General features: G+C 40.8%; 2 protein-coding genes and 1 pseudogene across 2 annotated transcripts; all 3 read right to left on the bottom strand.

The window, feature by feature from the left end:
• Positions 1-605: 605 nt before the first annotated feature.
• Positions 606-4,471, bottom strand: LOC145910740 (solute carrier family 22 member 21-like; annotated as a pseudogene).
• Positions 4,472-6,364: 1,893 nt separating this feature from the next.
• LOC145910412 (organic cation/carnitine transporter 2-like) lies at positions 6,365-11,140 on the bottom strand. Its single transcript, XM_082997531.1, has 11 exons — positions 10,952-11,140; positions 10,421-10,589; positions 10,064-10,149; positions 9,898-10,001; positions 9,410-9,564; positions 8,855-9,023; positions 8,311-8,535; positions 7,763-7,977; positions 7,523-7,705; positions 7,295-7,436; positions 6,365-6,837 (listed from the first exon to the last, which is right to left on the bottom strand). The coding sequence occupies exons 1-11, from the start codon at positions 11,117-11,119 to the stop codon at positions 6,738-6,740; spliced, it is 1,716 nt and encodes a 571-aa protein (XP_082853657.1). The 5' UTR covers positions 11,120-11,140; the 3' UTR covers positions 6,365-6,737.
• Positions 11,141-15,100: 3,960 nt separating this feature from the next.
• LOC145910743 (solute carrier family 22 member 4-like) lies at positions 15,101-20,016 on the bottom strand. Its single transcript, XM_082997942.1, has 11 exons — positions 19,766-20,016; positions 19,235-19,403; positions 18,876-18,961; positions 18,711-18,814; positions 18,227-18,381; positions 17,693-17,861; positions 17,095-17,319; positions 16,563-16,777; positions 16,324-16,506; positions 16,095-16,236; positions 15,101-15,610 (listed from the first exon to the last, which is right to left on the bottom strand). Exons 1-11 carry the CDS (start codon positions 19,931-19,933, stop codon positions 15,511-15,513), a joined length of 1,716 nt encoding a protein of 571 aa, XP_082854068.1. The 5' UTR covers positions 19,934-20,016; the 3' UTR covers positions 15,101-15,510.
• Positions 20,017-20,260: the final 244 nt, after the last annotated feature.

Genomic DNA, 20,260 nt, shown 5'->3' on the forward strand with positions numbered 1-20,260 from the left:
ACCTTTCTCCCTCCGTACTTTATTAACGTGACTGCCTAATCGGCTGCTTCAATCCGCCATCGCAAAGCGCGAACTATCTTGCAATCTTACGAGTGGGCACGTACATGCAAACCATGCGGTTGCACGAAACGAATATCGGCTAAAAAAATGCCCCAGGCGCCCGTACAATTCTAGTTGTCCATGGTTGCTCGGTAATTGCAACCTATAATCTGACAGACATTGAACGAAAATAGAAGGAAGGAAATGTGCTCGTAAATTTTTCTGGAAAAGCATCAAAATGTTTCATTAGCGTCTAAGCATGCTAGGACTACATGACGAAGATTCTTTGAAGTTTAGCGGGCGCGTGAATGCACAACGATTCAGTTTGTCTGCATCCCCGAATTCCGTGCAATATAATACTTGTCGGTATCAAGTTAACATGGATAGTTATGCGCAATAACAAAATTGCATTCGCGCCCTGTTATTTAAAGTATGTTTTCCAAGCAACACATGTTGTCATCATCATGATTTTTTTATTTGGGTATAATTATTTGTGTGAAGTAGGTTTTCTCAGCAACAATTTCATCTGCAAACATACCAGCACCATAGGAAACACGTTGAGCATATTATTGTGAACACGAAACATTTCGGTAATCTTGCCGACCATCTATTTGCAGCAAGTTGAGTTGGAACTCTGATTGTTCAGCGGTTGAAATGTTTTGGTTTCCACGAACACAGCAGCAGCAGCAGTTTCTGATATAAAACAATACTATATAGTTTAAATAGGTTTATATCGAAAACAGCTTGTAAAGCAAAGCAGCCATTCTGAACCGTTTTTTCTTAGTGTTTGTTTTCGAGGCTGTCCTGCTTTCAAAGTCTGGATTTTTTTATCAACTTTCAAGGGCAAGAGAGTTTTGAAATTCATCTATGAAATTAGGCACCATATACCTGTCTTCCATATCAACAGCTTCCTTGACCGTTTCTGGCAGCCGAACGTTGTGAGTGTTTGGTGTGAGTATAAAGAGAGAAGTAACAACAATTGTTAGGATTCCAGATGCAAGATAAGGGATGTAGCTTGCACCTCCTTGACCTGTCAACAAATAATTTCATTAACGTCCAGCTCATAGCTGTACAAACGACAGTAACAAATATTCTGTTGGGAATCAAATTCGATGGCTACAGCAAAAAATCATTTTCATTTATTGCCTTACGCATGATAAATCTCTGTAAACGGTTATAACGTCAATATGCAAATTCCAATAGGATCACTAGACAAGAGTATGAACATGCGGACAAGGCACAAGTTGTTACGGATCCGCCTATTAGCAACAAACAGGGACTGGAATGTCATTTCGTATCTGTGACTGACCTGCGAAAGTAATCAGCGGCGCCAGCATTCCCCCCACTCTACCAAAGGCGGATGCAAGGGACATGGTCGTGTGTCTTACTACTGTGGGGTAAAGTTCAGGTGTGCATATGTACACGACGTAGTAACCTATTGCCACACACAGTTTGCTGAACATAGTAAGAATCGTTTGAGCTGTTGGGCTCCCTGCAAAGAAATAGCTTTGAATATTCGTCGGAGGATAGTGGGGTGCGTTTGCCGACGTTCCCTGCCATCTACTGACCACTTACAAAGTCTTACGAAGGGTGTAATTAGAATGGAAATCCCAGCGGCCAACATGAAACCGATATAACTTTTCCTCCTTCCCCCCAACTCGACAGTGGCGTACGACACAAAGTAACCGACCAGTTCAGCAACTCCTGCATAAAAACAGTTGAGGAAACGACTTCCACTCAAACTGTTTGTGTCGAACACGATGGCGTAGTACGTCATGTTGCAGATTATCCTGGAAATATAAAGTTGATCAATTTGCGTTATTTAAAAAACAATATACTGGTGTCTACTTCTCAATACGCAAGCTTGCAGTGCCTCTGTACAATGTATGAGGCATTCGAAAAAAAAACTTACTTCGTTATCAAAAAATCACGTTTTGTAAAATGTTTTTCCTGACTTATAGTTCTTAGATTAAGTTTGCTTTGAGTAAATTTGGCGATTATCCCAAAGAAAGTCGAGGTGATTTTATATATTTTTAGTTCCGTTATGTTACCTACCATGTGCAAAAAGTGAGTACTAGACGAAACACCAAGGATGGCGATTTCAGAAACTTCACCCAAGTTCTGATTGTTGTTCTCTTCTTGGCTTTCTCCTTAGACTCATCTTCCTCAATTTTCACCTCAGTGGCCTGACCGTTGTATTTAGCAATCTTCTGTAGGATCTTCTCGGCTTTTTTAGTTTTGCCAACAGCAATTAGCCATCTGGGAGATTCGTCAACTAACCTGCGGGAAAAATGTAGTTTCGTTGAAGCGTGCTGGTACTATTTCCTCCAATCACACTCAGTTTGTTTTTGTCCGCTTTTTACTTGTGAAAAATTACGTTAAAATCGGATTTGCGGAAATGGTTCACTGAGGTTGAGTCGAGATTATGACTAAACATAAACAATACGTCTGAAAAGATATTACAATAGCGAAACTAAATGCGGGGCACATCTTGTAGTGTGTTCATCAAAAAAGAAAGCACAGCTCTTTACAACCATTCACAGCAGCAACATTTGTTCCCTGCGAACTAATCATCAGGTTTTACGCTACGCTGTACAATAGATCAGATCTTCCCTTTGAATAAAATATTGATAACAGCAGAATGTTGACATATCTTATCTCTCACCAGTAATAAGGAATGTAAACAAGCCCAATCAAGCCAGTGGCAAAGGCGTACCACCGCCAGTCTTGAAGGTAATAAGCCAGGAGAGGCAGGAGCATGTAACCGATTCCATATCCCACAGATATGAAACTACATATGAGATTGCGGTGCTGCTTTCCCACGCTTTCACTACCTGAAAAGGGTATTTTTGTACCCGTTTGGAACTCCTTTGCCCACTGGTGTTACACTGTCGTGGCGTTTTCTTAGATTCTATGCATTATACTTGTTGATTGCGGAATTACTTGCCCAATGTCTGGTTGATACTCAGGCTTGTGCAAGCGTGGGGTATCTTTCATTATTACTTACTCACCGAGCATCATAGCAGCACTGTAGCTGCCGGTGGTGCCGAATCCCATGCAAAATATAAGAGCAGCATACATTTCAAAATTGATTGAGAAACCCAGCAAAAAAGAAACCAAAAACTGGGCGGTGGTTGATATGAGAAGGGTGAACTTCCGTCCGTATCTAAACAATCCATAATGTTAGTGTCAAGTCGGAGATAACACGAGGAAAGTTCAACGAAACGATTAACTTGAAATATACGTGTGAGTTGAAAGAAGAGATTCGAAACTTTCTACATGGGTGACTAAGTGAGAAATACGGAAACTTAATGATTCGCCGTACTTCCTTTCCATTGCACCAACTCAGGTTGTTTTAATTATTTCTTGTACATTAACCGTTGCGTAATTCGATGCACTGAAAGTTCGTGACCCATGTATACGTTACTTACTGGTCGGACAGCCATCCGCTGAGGATACTCCCGACCAACTTTCCGATCATATAATTTACTCCCACCATTGGTTTCTTCCACGAATTCTCGCACACCATGTCGAACTGAAATTTATTATCTTGTTGTTGATGATTTCACGTAATTCGTGAAGCTCTCTATACATTTACACATACCTGGTCAATAGCGGAAGACGCGCCTTTCTCATAATGAAACTCGATGGAACTGCACGGCGATATTTTGGCGGAATCGTTTTGTAATCCTATACAGGGGAAAAATGTAAGTATTTTTTTACAGCGAATAGGTATCTATAAAACAATGGAATGGAAAGCTTGTTCAAGGCTTAACATTGATAGTGACCTGAGTACTGCATTAGCGCGTAGTCACGAAGCTCCTTCTGTGTTCGGTTGTAGATCTTGCAACGGCTCTGCGTCACTTCACCAAGAAGACTTGTTTCTCGTGGTATCAGGAATCTACGCAACTCTGCTCTCTCTGAGTCGTTGTAGCTCCGGTTGAATGTACCGAAATGCTGATACAACACGTTTACTGTACATATATAAACATACATGTGTGTATGTGTAAGTGGCACATCACATCTGTGCTAAGTTCAAACAACATCTCCCGAGGTTCACAGGCTTCACCAAATATAAAGGGCCTGCGCAGTGGGGCGATCCTGCCTTGCTATGCGAAAGCATGGTATTTCTGCGAACACCTAGATGTGATAGACGTTTACTCATCCAGTGCTTAACATTTAGTTCTATTCTTACTGAATATAGCAGTTGATTGCGCTGTGCTTCAAGAACACCACATGTGCTCGACGGTAAAAACACACTCACCCAGGTCGTAACATTTCCTTCTATGCTTGATATGTCGCAGTGATAGTCAGGCGTGTAGTGAAACACCAAGAAACTGAGCATTCCAAACGGGTTGGTTACGGTCGCCAGTAGCAGCAAAACAGCCAGACGTCGTTCGTACTTGCCGAAGTCTTCCCATAATCGAAACATTCTTATCTGATTACTTAGCCCTGATGACAAAATATAATTTTGTGCAAATACTGTAATGGTAGCGGAGAATTGTCACAGCTTTTCCGGTCAGCAAAGAAAACTCGTAATTTGCCCTTTTCACAAACCTTGACAAAATTCTTTTGATGAACCAAACTTTTAATTCATGCGAGATTAAAGAATAAGCTTTGAGAGAGCCAAACTCTACATTGTTTTGCATGTTCGTCTGTTTGCGAATTGTTTCGTTATATTTCCTTACCACGAAACATTACAGGAAGCTGTTCCACGCCCGTCTGCTTCGCCGAATGCGGAAAGAACGCATTAGTATCAAGTTATAACACAACAACACATCCATTATTCGTTGTAAAAACTTAATTGCATTCGCGCCCATTGATTTAAATATAAAAAAATTACTGAGAAAGTGAATGCAATATCCCCGAACAACACTGATAGTTTCGCAGTTTGGTCATCGCACAGCTCAGAAATATACCAGACCGTCAACCTCAAATATAACAAGAAATATTTATAAACGTATTGATCTCCCACTGAAAACTGTAATCCGGGTCGCTGCAGTAAAAGTTTAGTAAAAAATGATTTTAGGCCACTCTTCATTCTCAAACTATATCGTTTTCTAAGTTGTGAATTTCTAATGTTAAGCGACCTATAGCTAACCTGTCTTCCATATTAACAGCTTCTTCGATGCTCTCTGGCAGCCGAACGTTGTGGGTGTTTGGTGTGAATATGAAGAGGGAGGAGATGACGATTGTGAGAATTCCAGATGCAAGGTAGGAAATGTAGCTTGCACCCCCTTGACCTTTAAAACACACAGAAAAGTAAACGGCGTCGAAAAGCAGCAAAACACTCAAAAGCCGCTTGTATTTGACGAGATTCCTTCACAGATTGAACATTTCTTAGCAGTGACTAAACGTATGTCAGATCCAGAAATGAAAAGAATGGTTGTTTCCATGACAGCAGCGTCCGGCTGCTTAAATCAAGTGGGATTTGCTGTCTCGTGGCTGCGAGCGACGTGGTCATTTCATTGTACAAGAAACGTCGGCATTTCTAAACATACTCCCAGTCTGTAAATTACACTGGTTATGTTGCTACCAAAACCTAAACCTTGTCGTTGCGACCTGTTTGCCCGGGATCTGCTGCGAGAACTCAAGATTACGAATAATAAAATCGTTTAACGTTGGCCATGTTGCAACAATGGTTTGAAATTTAAACAAATTGCTCTCACGAGTGAACAAACCGGAGGCACGTTGTTTACAAAAAGCCCGTTGAAAAAATGTCTTTGGGGACTTTTTGGGATGCTAGTGACCACTGACTTTGTACCTTAAGATGGTTCTTCAGGCTTGCTGCTATTTTTGACACCTAGCCAGTGTATAAGTTATAGGAACAATAATGTTTTTTTGCCGTGGTCTGCAGACAGAGGCACTATTTCGACCCATCACTGCAGCTATGGCGTGACTTACAACGATCTTGTCGGCTACATAGCCGACAAAGCTTCCATTATGTGGTGACTACACAGCCTATTGGGCCAAAACAGTGAACATGTTTGTCACAATCAGCTATATAGCAACGGTATGTGGACTATAGTTGCAACGCCTAATCAGACGCGCCAGCTCAATGCGCGTGTTATTGTGACATGTTATATATTGTAAGAAGAATTTCAAACCAATTATGAAATAGGAAGACACTTTAAGTAAAGTTGTCTGTATTTGTAACTTATAAAGGTTTGTGAATTCAACCAACTGTGCAAAAGTAAAATCTACTAATAAATATATATAAGCCATGTTCATTACAAGTATAGGTTTATTTACGTCAAAACTCATGTTGCAGAATAATGACATTATGAAAACATTGAAAACAAACGTTGATTTTGAAACTACACGCATAACTTAACAGTTTAACCTCCACCATCTGCAGCTTAAAAAACGAGGCTTGATATCAATATGTGGGCGCTAATGATCTATCTATTTCCAGCATATGCATTTAAATACATCTTAAATTATTCATCATTTGTTAAGGAATCAACAAGAGTTGTTGCTATGGCGTTGGGCGAACAACTTAAAAATACTTCAAACGTGTATGCATCTAGTCCCGTACCACAGAAATTACGTGACGCGTCTAGACAAGCAGCGATAGACAACAATGAAAAATGGGCGTAATAATATTTCTATTGCATTGTCAAATTAGCCTGTTGTGCCATTTGGCACGTGTGTACCATGTTGTGCATCCCTCTTATGGAGTGTATAGGTTGATCGGTCTAAGCGTTTTGTCGATCTTCCTCCAGTAAGTCGAGTTGGAAATCGTGTTGTTCGGTAAAAGAGGAAGACTTTGTATTTCTTCCCAAGCAGCACCAGTTTCTGAAACGAAACATGGACAATATTGTAAATGCAATGGGTTCACTGGCGTTGTAACCATACCGTGGACCGAACCCACTTTAGCCAGACCTGCCGGAGCAATAGGAAAAATTACGACCCGTGACTAGGGAGCTCAGCGGTTAGAGGGGAGTATATATTGTGGTCAAGGCAATTTACGGTGCGCGAGCGCGTCGAAAAAGCTGTGCATTCACGTATGTGATCCTGACAACCGTAATTGCTCATTGCAAATACCGACGCTTTTAAAGGAGAAAAGCCTGAATTTCTCCCCCCTGGGAATTATACACTGTAGTCCTGGCAAAGTACAGAAAATGCATGCTCAACAGCCAAGGTCTACACTTGACGATCATTAGGATCATATGGACCAGACGAAAGTGACTTTGATCTAGCTGGGGTGAGATGGCAACGCACACTATATAGTCATGTTCAAAACAGCCTATACCTGTCTTCCATATTAACAGCTTCTTCGATGCTTTCTGGCAGCCGAACGTTGTGGCTGTTTGGTGTGAATATGAAGAGGGAGGAGACGACGATTGTGAGAATTCCAGATGCAAGGTAGGGGATGTAGCTTGCACCCCCTTGACCTTTAAAACACGCAAACAAGCCGTTGGAGGGGTAAACAGACAAAGTAGACATATGTGATCAAGACATGAAAATATCTGTCACTGACCTGCGAAAATAATCAACGGCGCCAGCATTCCCCCCACTCTACCAAAGGCGGATGCAAGGGACATGGTCGTATGTCTCACTACTGTTGGGTAAAGTTCAGGTGTGCATATGTACGCGACGTAGTAACCTATTGTTACACACAGTTTGCTGAACATGGTTAGAATCGTTTCCGCTGTTGGGCTCCCTGCAAATATATAGGCTTGGGTGATGCAGGCGTGTTTTGTGTACAACGGCAACTTACAGTTCTTAATAAATGGCGTGATTACAATTGAAATCCCAGCGGCCAACATGAAACCGATATAACTTTTCCTCCTTCCCCCCAACTCGACAGTGGCGTACGACACACAGTAACCGACCAGTTCAGCAACTCCTGCATAAAAACAGTTGAGGAAACGACTTCCACTCAAACTGTTTGTGTCGAACACGATGGCGTAGTACGTCATGTTGCAGATTATCCTAAAAATATAAAATGGATCAATTGAGACGCCAGGGACATCACCTATATCATTACAGGTAGTATCAATATCAATATATTGATACTTCCAGTGCCTATCACTCGCATCCAAAACAATAAAATACAACCTTTCACCCATCACAGTTTCATCACGTATTGGACATGTTCTGCAGTGGCAAAAACAACACACCAAGTGCGCTGATAACTATTTGTTTTTAAAGTACGACATTCTAACAAAGCCACCAACTATAAATTCCCAAAAAGTGTGTTGCAACGTGTGATTTGCTGCTGCTACGTTAGTTCTCTTGTATTTGTGTGTGTCTTTGGCCACCTACCATGTACTACAAGTGAGTACCAGACGAAACACCAAGGATGGCGATTTCAGAAACTTCACCCAAGTTCTGATTGTTGTTTTCTTCTTGGCTTTCTCCTTAGAATCATCTTCCTCAGTTTTCACCTCAATGTCCTGACCGTTGTATTTGGCAATCTTTTGTAGGACCTTCTCGGCTTTTTTAGTTTTGCCGACAGCAATTAGCCACCGTGGAGATTCGTCAACTAGCCTGCGTGAAAAATGGTTTCGTAGTGATGCGAGTGGAAATAAAATTTTACTGGAGTTTTCTACTGGAAAAAAACAGCTCATGGCAAAGTTTAATATTTTTGTGAGCTTACGACTTATTTATACAAACTCGAAAATATAATTTGATAGAACAAATATGAAATATAACAACTAAGTTTACGATAGTGGAGTCCTATTCTTTTGTTTCAACTTTTATGTACAGTTGTGTGTATGAAAAAAGGAAACCTACCCGAACTTCATATTTAGGGAAATATGCAGATATTCATTTTGCAAAATATGATATGTTTCCACTAGTCTCTTACCAGTAGTAGGGAATGTATACAACCCCAAAAACCCCAGTAGCAAAGGCGTACCACCGCCAGTCTTGAAGGTAATAAGCCATCAATGGTAGAGCCATATATCCAAGGGCGTATCCGATGGACGTTAAGCTGCACAGGAGATTGCGATACTGTTTGCCCACGCTCTCACTACCTAAAAACATATACATTTGTATCAGCTTGGTCTCGTTTGAGATTGTATCGAAACCTTCTAACACAGCGATAGGCTTGTCCGCAAAGCATATTGCAGATTTTTCAAAGAATTACATTGTTTTCTCGCGTGCATTTTACATTGCGAATGATTGTACAATCGAAACGTCTTAAACATGAATTTCTCAGCAGTTACATAAAGGGCTTCACTGTTTGTTTCATTGTTTTTGTTTGACGAAAAACACTTAAAGTAAGTAAACTTTGTATCTTCGTGCGAAGAAGTTGTTTATGTTGACACGAGCCCTGGTATGTGATGAATGTTGGATGAAATAAATACTGTGCTATTCACATTTTTTCGTATATATCTATAGATAAATGCGTATTACTCACCGAGCATGATAGCAGCCATGTAGTTGCCTGTGCTACCAACACCCATGCAAAACACCAGAGCCGCATACATTTCGAAACTGGTCGAGAAACTGATCGTAAAAGAAGCCAAAAATTGGAAGCCGATGAATGCCAGGAAAGAAAACTTCCGTCCGTATCTGAACAAACCATAACGTTAATCTCAAGTCGCAGATATCATGTTGTAAGCCCAGCGAAAAATTAGTCATATACAGGTGACTCCATGAAAAGATACCCGACGTTCCACATGGATGTCAAAGTTAACATTTGGTTGTTTAACTGCAGACAGAAGTTCTTACTTTTTCGACCTGTATAGTCTTATCACTGCAGCGGGTGACTGTATGACTGCACAGTGTGCAGCTCAATGATTGTTATATTTCTTTTGCTCTAATATAAATTGTTAACTCGAATCGGAACAAAATGCAATGGGGCCTAATGCCACCATTAAAGTTTCTCCCAGAAAAGTTACTTACTGGTCGGACAGCCATCCACTGATGATACTCCCGACCAACTTTCCGATCATATAATTTACTCCCACCATTGGTTTCTTCCACGAATTCTCGCACACCATGTCGAACTGAAATTGCATCATTAAGTTGTTAAGGATTCTACGTAAGCTCTCTATACATTTACACATACCTGGTCAATAGCGGAAGACGCGCCTTCCTCATAATGAAACTCGATTGAAGTACACGCTACTATTTCGGCGGAGTCGTTTTTCAATCCTATGCAAATTCAAAAACTAATAATGACATCACTTTTTGTGTATTGCGTTTTCCAAAAATACTAGTAATTTAAGTTAAAAAGCCACGAAAAAACGTTGTGTTTTTGACCAGCGTTTACCGTTCGCTGTATATTCTCAAAACTTTACAAGCAAAATCCCCGCCAACCTTTTGGTCAGGCATGTAATCTTTTTTGTTAATTTCGGCAAATCGTCACTTTCCTTAAGGTTTTAATATCTGTAACACAATGAAAACCCTCTGTCACGAGACTTACGCGTAATTACTCCTTGTGCGAACTCGCGAAGCTCCTCCTGTGTACGGTTGTACATTTTGCAACGACTCGACGTCACTTCTCCCAGCAGACTGGTTTCTGTGGGAATCAGGAAGTTGTAAAGTTCCGCTTGTTCTGAGGCGTTGTAGGTTTGGTTGAAGTCGGAGAGAATCTAATTGGGATATAACTTTCATTAAATTACATAGTCGTAGTCGCCACACTTGTTAAGTCTCTACTTTAAGAAACAAAGAAAATATAGAAGCCGAGTCATAATATAATCAATGAGCTACAGGCAATAGTGCACGCTGTTTCGTCCTGTATGGTGTCATCAGTGCAGCAGGTGACTGCAGCGCTGCATTATAGCTTTAAAATTATCAGACACACAGAAATTTTCCACTGTGTGATACTTTCCTTTCGACGTTGATCGGTTGGTTGCCCATAACCAGGTAACAAACAACCGACACCAACAACTGAGGACCTTACTTTGTCTGATCAACTACTTAGGGTAACAATGTAAAGATGTATGATGCTTACCATTGCTGTAACATTTTCCTCGATGCCTGATATCTGGCAGTGGTAATCCGGGGTGTAATGAAAAAACAATAAACTCAGCACAGCGAATGGATTGGTGGCGGCCGAAAGGAGCAGCAGGATGCACAGTCGACGTTGGTATTTACCGAGACTTCTCCATAATTTCAGCATGTTCTAACTTATTCCGGGACGTCAACTTCCTTACTCCTTGCTTGACACAATTTAAAGCAATAACGCGTGATTTTCAAAAGGTTTTCTCGTACAATAGGTTTTCTTTACTTTTGGAGACATTGGTAAAGAAAGACTGATTTTCTTTACACTTACACTTGACAAAACGATGGAAACTCGCGAAACTAATGTTTTCATGAAAATACGTCTGCCTGAAAGTGCCAAGACAACAGGAAAAGAACAGACAAGTGACTATGGACCGATACAGCTTACTGCATAATCGTAATATGATATGAAATCGTGATGTAAACACGCCTCTTTTGCGGCAAAAATGCCAACATGGCGCGTTTTGGCGCGCATTTGCGTGCAGTAAAACCGGCGGGAAAGTATCTGATAATGCTATGTCGACTTTACTGAACACGCTTTTTGCAAAAGCATCTAATTTTTCTTGGCAATGGCCCTGGCAGCGTCACTAGCAAACTGATAAGAAATTCGCCCAGGGCAATTTGCATGGTTTACCACAAACTCCTTAACATTTAATAAAACTGAAACCTCTATTCCGCCTAAATCCGGCAGCGCTTCACGGAACAATTTTTCTATGCAACGCCTTGCAAGTGAGCAATTCTCCGTGCTTTTCTGATGCAGTACTCGCGGAGGAAATGGACGTTCAATATCCTGCTACTTATACAAAACAAACACGGGGGAAAAAGTAAACAGAAAGTCACGCTGGGTGATTGAATGTTTCCCTTTGCGTTTTCCGCTTTCTATCATCGCACCAATACACGATAACTTACTGCAGGGCGTTTGGTTTGTGCGTGGTTCACTCAACTTGTTACGTTCACTATAGTTCCTTAGTTTCAATAACTTTATAATTAAAGCTCAATGTGTATGATAAATGCCTGAACAACAAACTTTAATGAAAAAGAATATTTATGAAGGTAAAAGAATGTTTATCAATGAACTTCGCACCAGAAAATACCACTTAACGTAAACAGATACTCTGATCTGATTACACGAGCACTCGCGACATATTTTTGCTTCTTATATTATTCTGATCCAACCAATTCATCCCTGATCTGAGTGACAGAAATTGGAACTTAAATGCTTCGGTAAGATTTTTAATTTTTGCCTTTTTTGCATCATCGTGGCCATGATGCAACGTTGGCACAACAAACAGGCAACGCCCCACTTCATTTAAATGCTAGTCGTAGAGTTTCGATATGTCGAATTTCAAATGTCGTGTCATAGAAAATACTTAGAAGATACACAAATTCGTGGCTTTCTACAATAGCAGCATAGCCTGGAGCAACTGCACAAACATGTCTGCATCAAACAACGCAGTTGGTGGCGCTTCACTTTCTTCTAGTGCTGATTGTTAGTGGCAAAGTATAACTTCCTTTGGTTTGAATGACCTCAGTCTTCCAAATCATATGTACAGTTTTACTTCTTACCAAGTTCCATTTGATGGAACACAAGACAGGCACGGTAAACTTTCTCTTGTAACATAGCAGTTCGCGTGGAAAAGCATAAAAAAGAAATGGCAAAGCCATTGGCGCGTGTAAAGATAATTTGAACATTGTGATGCCTAGCGTATCACGGTCCTCTGAGAAAAAGTGTTTTGAATAAGGAAGGCGGGCAAAATAATTTCTCCACCGAATTCGTGGCCAAATGTCTCTGACTGACTTGAACAAGGGAAGAACCGCTTCTGGTTCTAATACTATTGTCCGATTCTTTGTGTAAACGTTTATGCGTTACATTCAAAGCCAAATTTACATGGTATTGATAAACTGTCCTACGTTTGAAACTAAGCTTATTGGAGGGTGTTTTTCGACCGTGGATGACCTTTTACGACCGTGGATGACCTTCCACTTTGTGGTACCTTTCGGGCAACGTCGATCTGCAGGGTACCCTATACTGAGTACCGAACAACAGAGACGACGAACCACTGTGGCCAAACGGATCTGCTTGGAAACCGGTTGCCTTTTGCACTATATATATATGGTTCCACCCGAAGTGGCTTCAAAAATTAAAGTTTGCCGAAAGAAGACGCATCAACCTTAAACATAACTAGAAATATTTATAAACGTGTAAATCTCGCACTGACAACTGTATTTCTGGTCGTTGTACTAAACGTTTCGTAAAAAGTGAATGCAGGACTAGCAAAGGTTATTGCCAAATCGTCCAAGACACCGTAAGCATCGTAAGAATATATATATATATTTCGCCTTTAGGGCCTCATCAATATTCCCAAGAATAATCTTTTTTTCATGTACCCAGGTTAGTCAAATCAAATCAAATCATGTTTATTTTGCGAAAAAGGCAACTACGCAAAGAACAATATACAAGGAAATGAAATGGCATGGTATCGAGTCAGGCGCCCATGTAAAGGTGATTTCCTCACGGAGAATCACCGTCTGTCGCAGGATCGCAGCCAGTCGCACTGGGAGGTGATGGGTTGCGACAAGCTGCATGTGACGAAAGGTGGCCACCCGGCCGTGCTGGCCAAAGCAAAACTCATCAAAACGCAAACGCCAACTCGGTTCTCAGAACGTTTCCTTTGATCCACATCGACATACCTTAACGTCCCGAGGACAGTTTAAACGTGGTGGTTTCGGTTGGAGACGGTCGGGATCGTATGGAGGTTGTGCTTGTTGAATCATCGTAGGTCTTGCTGATGGTCAATCGCACGTTGTGATGTTGGCGTGCAGCGCTCCTAGGTCTGAAACAACAACGGATCCTACGGCAGTAAATTGTTCATTTAGGCGTAGAGTGTACAGTGGAGTATAAATAAAAACACCAGAAAATTAAGAACAGGAAAAACGCAATAAACGACAAGAGGACTACGAAGAAAAAGGAAAAAACGGACTGGTAACAGGGAGGATGAAAACGGATGTTAATACTGCTGAGATGTGAAAGATTTTTTTTAAATGATGGATGGGAGAGCGATTGAATGGAAGGGTTTATTTCCTCCCATATCTGTAGGCCCTTATATTTTAGCATATACGTAAGCCGAAGGTGGTGTTAACCCTTTGGTGATATAGGTTCTTTTTCGATGCATTTCTTGTGAAATAATCGTGCACTGTGTCTACTAACGAAAATAAGGAGTTGTAGGAGGCCGGTAGATTGCCGGTATGGAAATCGTGCATTACTTTGGCCAGTTCGAGTTTGTAAATGTCTCTAATTTTTATAACATCTAATTTCTTATATAATAGCGTGACGTTAGTCCTAAGTTAAACATTAGTAGCTCACATTCTCACAACGCTTTATTTTCAACCTTCCTCTCCGTGATGACCTCGGACAATTTCTTTAAGACGGCTGAAGTACAAACATAAGAAGCAATGCGCGTATGTCAAAATGTTTGGGTCGTCATCTCGACCATCTCCTTGCAAATCGAGCTGGAGATCTGGTTTTTTGGCGTTTAAACGAGAATTTCGGTTTCCTTCGACACAGCAACAGCAATTTCTGAAACGTGAAAGTGATTTCACAAAAGCACCGTAGTTTAAATATCGTTGTTTCTTTTGTGGCAAAAACTAAGACTTTGTAATATCTTTGCAAGAACTCTCCAACATTACTCTAGCTTTTGGAATGGTAATACCTCCCGGTACTTATTTTAACCAACGTCACAATACAAACGATATCACAGCAGCTCAAACTATATCGTTTAGTAATTTGTGAATTTCTAATGCTAAGCGACCTATAACTAACATGTCTTCCATATTAACAGCTTCTTCGACGGTCTCTGGCAGCCGAACGTTGTGGGTGTTTGGTGTGAATATGAAGAGGGAGGAGACGACGATTGTGAGAACTCCAGACGCGACTAATTAGGCGTTGCAACTATAGTTCACATACTGTTGCTCGGTTATTGTGACATATTATCTGAACGCGATCGAGCGAAAATGGAAGCAAGGAATAGTATAAGTTTATTTGCATCAAAACTCAGTCTGGTTTTGAAACTATACACATAACTTAACAGTTCAACCTCCAACATATACAGCTTAAAAACGAGGCTTGGTACCAATATGTGGGCGATGACGGTCTATATATCCAGCAGGAGGCTCTCATTATACTCTTATGCATTCAAATACATCTTAAATTAATCATCAATTGCCAGGGGCGCCCAACTTAATCGGGTAACATCTAGTGTAGTGCTACCGAAATTACGTGGCGCGTCTATGGGTGATATCCGCTAAGACAAGCAGCGGTAGCCTACGTAAAACAAACCAAGTTGGAAAAAATGTCCTGGTTTAACATTGTTGGGTCCAAACCAACACAAACACTGGGACAACACTGAAAAATGGGGGTAATGATATTTCTATTGCATTGTCATAATCAGCCATTTGGCATGCATGTGATGTGTTGTGCGTTCCGGTTATAGATTGTATAGGTTGATTGGACTAAGCGTTTTGTTGATCTTCCTCCAGTAAGTCGAGTTGGAAATCATGTTGTTCGGTGAAAGAGGAAGACTTGGTATTTCTTCCCAAACAGCAACAGTTCCTAAAACGAAGGCAAAATATTGTAAATGCAATGGGTTCACTGGCATTGTACCCATACCGTGGATCGAAGCCACTTTAGCCAGACCTGCCGGAGCAATATGACAAATCACGATCCGTGACTAGCCAAGCCTTCTGTTCTACCGACTGAGGTACGGGAGCTCAGCGGTTAGAGGGGGTGTATATTGTGGTCAAGGCACATTAGGCTGTGCATTCACGTATGTGATGCTGACAACCGTAATTGTTCATTGTAAATACCGACGCTTTTAAGGGAAAAATCCTAAATTTCATCCTTCGGGAAATTACACACCGTGGTCCTGCGACGCACAGATAATGCATGTCCTCGTATGCCAAGGCAATGTCCCCAAAAAGCCAATGTCTACGCGTGACGATCATTAGGATCATATGGACCAGACGAATGTGACTTTGATCTAGCTGGGGTGAGATGGCAACACACACTATGTAGTCATGTTCATAACAGCCAGTACCTGTCTTCCATATTAACAGCTTCTTCGATGCTTTCTGGCAGCCGAACGTTGTGGGTGTTTGGTGTGAATATGAAGAGGGAAGAGATGACAATTGTGAGAATTCCAGATGCAAGGTAGGGAATGTAGCTTGCACCCCCTTGACCTTTAAAACACGCAAACAAGCCGTTGGAAGAGTTAAAAAGACAAACTAGACATCTGTAAAAAAGTCATGAAAATATCTGTCACTGACCTGCGAAAATAATCAACGGCGCCAGTATTCCCCCCACTCTACCAAAGGCGGATGCAAGGGACATGGTCGTATGTCTCACTACTGTTGGGTAAAGTTCAGGTGTGCATATGTACGCGACGTAGTAACCAATTGTTACACACAGTTTGCTGAACATGGTTAGAATCGTTTCCGCTGTCGGGCTCCCTGCAAATGGAGGCTTGCATTACTACAGACGTGTTATGTATACACCGGCAACTTACAAATTTTGACGAACGGTGTGATAAGAATGGAAATCCCAGCGGCCAACATGAAACCGATATAACTTTTCCTCCTTCCCCCCAACTCGACAGTGGCGTACGACACAAAGTAACCGACCAGTTCAGCAACTCCTGCATAAAAACAGTTGAGGAAACGACTTCCACTCAAACTGTTTGTGTCGAACGCGATGGCGTAGTACGTCATGTTGCAGATTATCCTGAAAATATAAAGTTGATCAATTCAGACTCCGGAGACGATACCTGTATCAATGCAGGTAGTATCAATACTGGAAGTTACAATGCCTACTTGCATCCAAAACAATAAAATACAACCGTTCACCCATCACAGTTTCATCACGTATTGGACATGTTCTGCAGTTGCAAAAACAACACACCAAGTGCGCTGATAAATATTCATTTTTAATGTACGACACTCAACAAAGTCACCAACTACGAGGCCCAACAAACTTGTCATTCAACATGTGTTGATGCTGCGTTAGTTCTCTTGTATTTGTGTGTGTCTTTGGCCACCTACCATGTACTGCAAGTGAGTACCAGACGAAACACCAAGGATGGCGATTTCAGAAACTTCACCCAAGTTCTGATTGTTGTTCTCTTCTTGGCTTTCTCCTTAGAATCATCTTCATCAATTTTCACCTCAGTGTCCTGACCGTTGTATTTGGCAATCTTTTGTAGAATCTTCTTGGCTTTTTTTGTTTTGCCAACAGCAATCAACCACCGTGGAGATTCATCAACTAACCTGCGGGAAAAGCGGTTTCGAAGTGGTATAGGGGAGAATACTGGAACAGATTTTTGTGTTTTTTTCTTTCAGAAGCAGTATATTAAATAGTGTTTTAGGGAAATTATAATTCGCAGGTAAAACATTTGGTAGCGAAGTTTAATAATTTTGTGAGCTTACGACTCCTTTATACAAACTCGAAAATATAATTCGAATAAACAAATACACAATTTAACAACTAACTTTACGATAGTGAAGGCCTTTTTCTTCTGTTTTGGGATTTTGCATAGTTATGTAATATTTTAGAAAGAAATGTAACCGAACTTCATATTCCAAAGGTTATAAAGATCTTTTTTTAAGTGTAAAATATGAAAAGTTTCTGCTAGTCTCTTACCAGTAGTAGGGAATGTATACAACCCCAAACACCCCAGTAGCAAAGGCGTACCACCGCCAGTCTTGAAGGTAATAAGCCATCAATGGCAGAGCCATATATCCGAGGGCGTATCCGATGGACGTTAAGCTGCACAGGAGATTGCGATACTGTTTGCCCACGCTCTCACTACCTAAAAACACATACATTTGTATCAGCAAGGTCTCCATTCAGACAGTATACCTTCTAACACAGCGATAGGCTTGTCCGTGAAGCATTTTTCAAAATTATTGAAGCATTTCATTGTTTTTGTTTTCTTGCCTGCATTTCACATTGAGAATGATCGTAGTTACAATCGAAACGTCTTAAACATGGATTTCTTAGCAGCTACATGGGCTTCACTGTTTGTTTCAATGTTTTTGTTTGACGAAAAACACTTGCGTAAAGTAAACTTTGTATCTTCGTGGAAAAAAGTAGGCATATGTATGTGATGAATGATGGAGAAACTAAATATTGTGCTACTGGCATATTGCGTATAGATAGATGTGTATTACTCACCGAGCATGATAGCACCCAGGTAGCTGCCTGTGCTACCAACACCCATGCAAAACACCAGAGCCGCATACATTTCGAAACTGGTTGAGAAACTGATCGTAAAAGAAGCCAAAAATTGGACGCCAGTGAATGCCAGGAAGGACAACTTCCGACCGTATCTGAACAAACCATAACGTTTATCTCAAGTCGTAGATATTATGGTGAAAGCCCAGCGAAAAATTAGTCATATGCAGGTGGCTCCATGATAAGATACCTGACGTTCCACATGTCAAAGTTAACATTTGGTTGTTTAACTGCAGACAGAAGTTCTTACTTTTTCGACTTGTATAGTCTTATCAATGCAGCTGGTGACTGTATGACTGCACAGTGTGCAGCTCAATGATTGTTATATTTCTTTTGCTCTTATATAATTTGTTAACTCGAATCGGAACAAATTGCAATGGGGCTTATTGCCACCAATAAATTTTCTCCCAGAAATGTCACTTACTGGTCGGACAGCCATCCACTGATGATACTCCCGACCAACTTTCCGATCATATAACTTACTCCCACCATTGGTTTCTTCCACGAATTCTCGCACACCATGTCGAACTGAAATGCATCATTAAGTTGTTGAGGATTCTACGTAAGCTCTATATACATTTACACATACCTGGTCAATAGCGGAAGACGCGCCTTCCTCATAATGAAACTGCATTGAAGTACACGTTACTGTTTTGGCGGAGTCGTTTTTCAATCCTATGCAAATTCAAAAACTTATAATGACATCACTTTTTGTGTATTGCGTTTTCCAAAAATACCAGTAATTTGATTTAAAAAGCCACGAAAAAACGTTGTGTTTTTGACCAGCGTTTACCGTTCGCTGTTTATTCTCAAAACTTTACAAGCAAAATCCCTGCCAACCTTTTGGTCAGGCATGTAATCTTTTTTGTTAATTTCGGCAAATTGTCACACTTTCCTTGAGGTTTTAATATCTGTAACACAATGAAAACCCTCTGTCACGAGACTTACGCGTAATTACTCCTTGAGCGAACTCGCGAAGCTCCTCCTGTGTTCGGTTGTACATTTTGCAACGGCTTGACGTCACTTCTCCCAGCAGACTGGTTTCTGTGGGAATCAGGAAGTTGTAAAGATCCGCTTTTTCGGAGGCGTTGTAGGTTCGGTTGGAGTCGGAGAGAATCTAATAGGGATATAACTTTTGTAAAATAACATAGTCGTGGTCGCCACACTTATTTAGTCTCTTCTTTAACAGACAAAGAAAATATAGAAGCAGAGTCATAATATAATCAATGAGCTACAGGCAATAGTGCACGCTGTTTCGTCCTGTAAGGTGTCGTCAGTGCAGCAGGTGACTGCAGCGCTGCATTATAGCTTTAAAATTATCAGACACACAGAAATTTTCCACTGTGTGATACTTTCCTTTCGACGTTGATCGGTTGGTTGCCTATAACCAGGTACCAAACAACAGAGACCAACAACTGAGGACCTCACTTTGTCTGATCAACTACTTAGGGTAACAATGTAAAGATGTATGATGCTTACCATTGATGTTACATTTTTCTCGATGCCTGATATCTGGCAGTGGTAATCCGGGGTGTAATGAAAAAACAATAAACTCAGCACACCGAATGTATTGGTGGCCCCTGAGAGGAGTAGAAGGATGCACAGTCTACGTTGGTATTTACCGAGACTTCTCCATAATTTCAACATGTTCTAACTTTTTGCGGTACGTCAACTTCCTTAATTCTCGCTTGACACAATTTAAAGCAATAACGCGTGATTTTCAAAAGGTTTTATCGTCACTTTTGGAGACAGACTGATTTTCTTAAACATATATTAATGAAGGTAAAAGAATGTTTAACAACGAACTTCGCACCAGAAAATACCATTTAAGGTAAAAAGTTACTCTGATCTGATCACACGAACACTCGCGACATATTTTTTCTTTTTATATTATATTCATTCAACCAATTCATCCCTGATCTAAGCGTCGGAAATTGATAGTAGATAAATGCTTTGGTTAGATTTTAATTTTTG

The sequence above is a fragment of the Ascidia mentula genome, chromosome 8 (assembly GCF_947561715.1).
Source record: "Ascidia mentula chromosome 8, kaAscMent1.1, whole genome shotgun sequence".
NCBI classification, from domain to species: Eukaryota; Metazoa; Chordata; class Ascidiacea; order Phlebobranchia; family Ascidiidae; genus Ascidia; species Ascidia mentula.